The 323-nt window shown below is 62.8% G+C and overlaps 1 protein-coding gene across 1 annotated transcript in view; it reads right to left on the bottom strand.

Moving 5' to 3' along the window:
• The window catches only part of LOC113481817 (nucleolar RNA helicase 2-like), a gene marked incomplete at its 5' end in the record, with an annotated part of 14,674 nt that extends 14,577 nt beyond the window's left edge, over positions 1–97 (bottom strand). The window contains one exon of the mRNA XM_026851754.1: positions 71–97. Coding sequence (XP_026707555.1) covers positions 71–97 — 27 coding nt within the window. The remainder of the gene's footprint in view (positions 1–70) is intronic.
• Between the last annotated feature and the right edge of the window lie 226 nt (positions 98–323).

Raw genomic sequence — 323 nt, 5'->3', positions numbered from 1 at the left:
CGTTTCCATATCGCGTGCCCAGCCCTGAGCCTCCCCCGCGAGGGCTCCGCCATTGGCGGGAGGGCGGGAACTGGCGCCTCAGCCGCCGGCTGTTCCCCGGGAGCGGGGTTTAAGGAAGCGAGAAAGGTGCTGTCAGGCGATGGCAGTCTGAGGCGCTGGCACCTTCCGGAGAAGTGCCGGTACCGGCGTGACTGAAAGAGGCCGTGGCCCGAGGCGGGCGGGAGAGAGCGCTGCAGGGCTCTGCTCAGCCCCAGCCAGCACAAATGCAGCTGCTCCACAGCCAGAGACGCTTTCACTTAAAAAAAAATATAAAATCTTCAATA

The sequence above is a fragment of the Athene cunicularia genome, assembly GCF_003259725.1.
Source record: "Athene cunicularia isolate RWA chromosome 6 unlocalized genomic scaffold, athCun1 chr6_part2, whole genome shotgun sequence".
NCBI classification, from domain to species: domain Eukaryota; kingdom Metazoa; phylum Chordata; class Aves; order Strigiformes; family Strigidae; genus Athene; species Athene cunicularia.
This window is presented reverse-complemented; position numbering and strand designations above follow the sequence as displayed.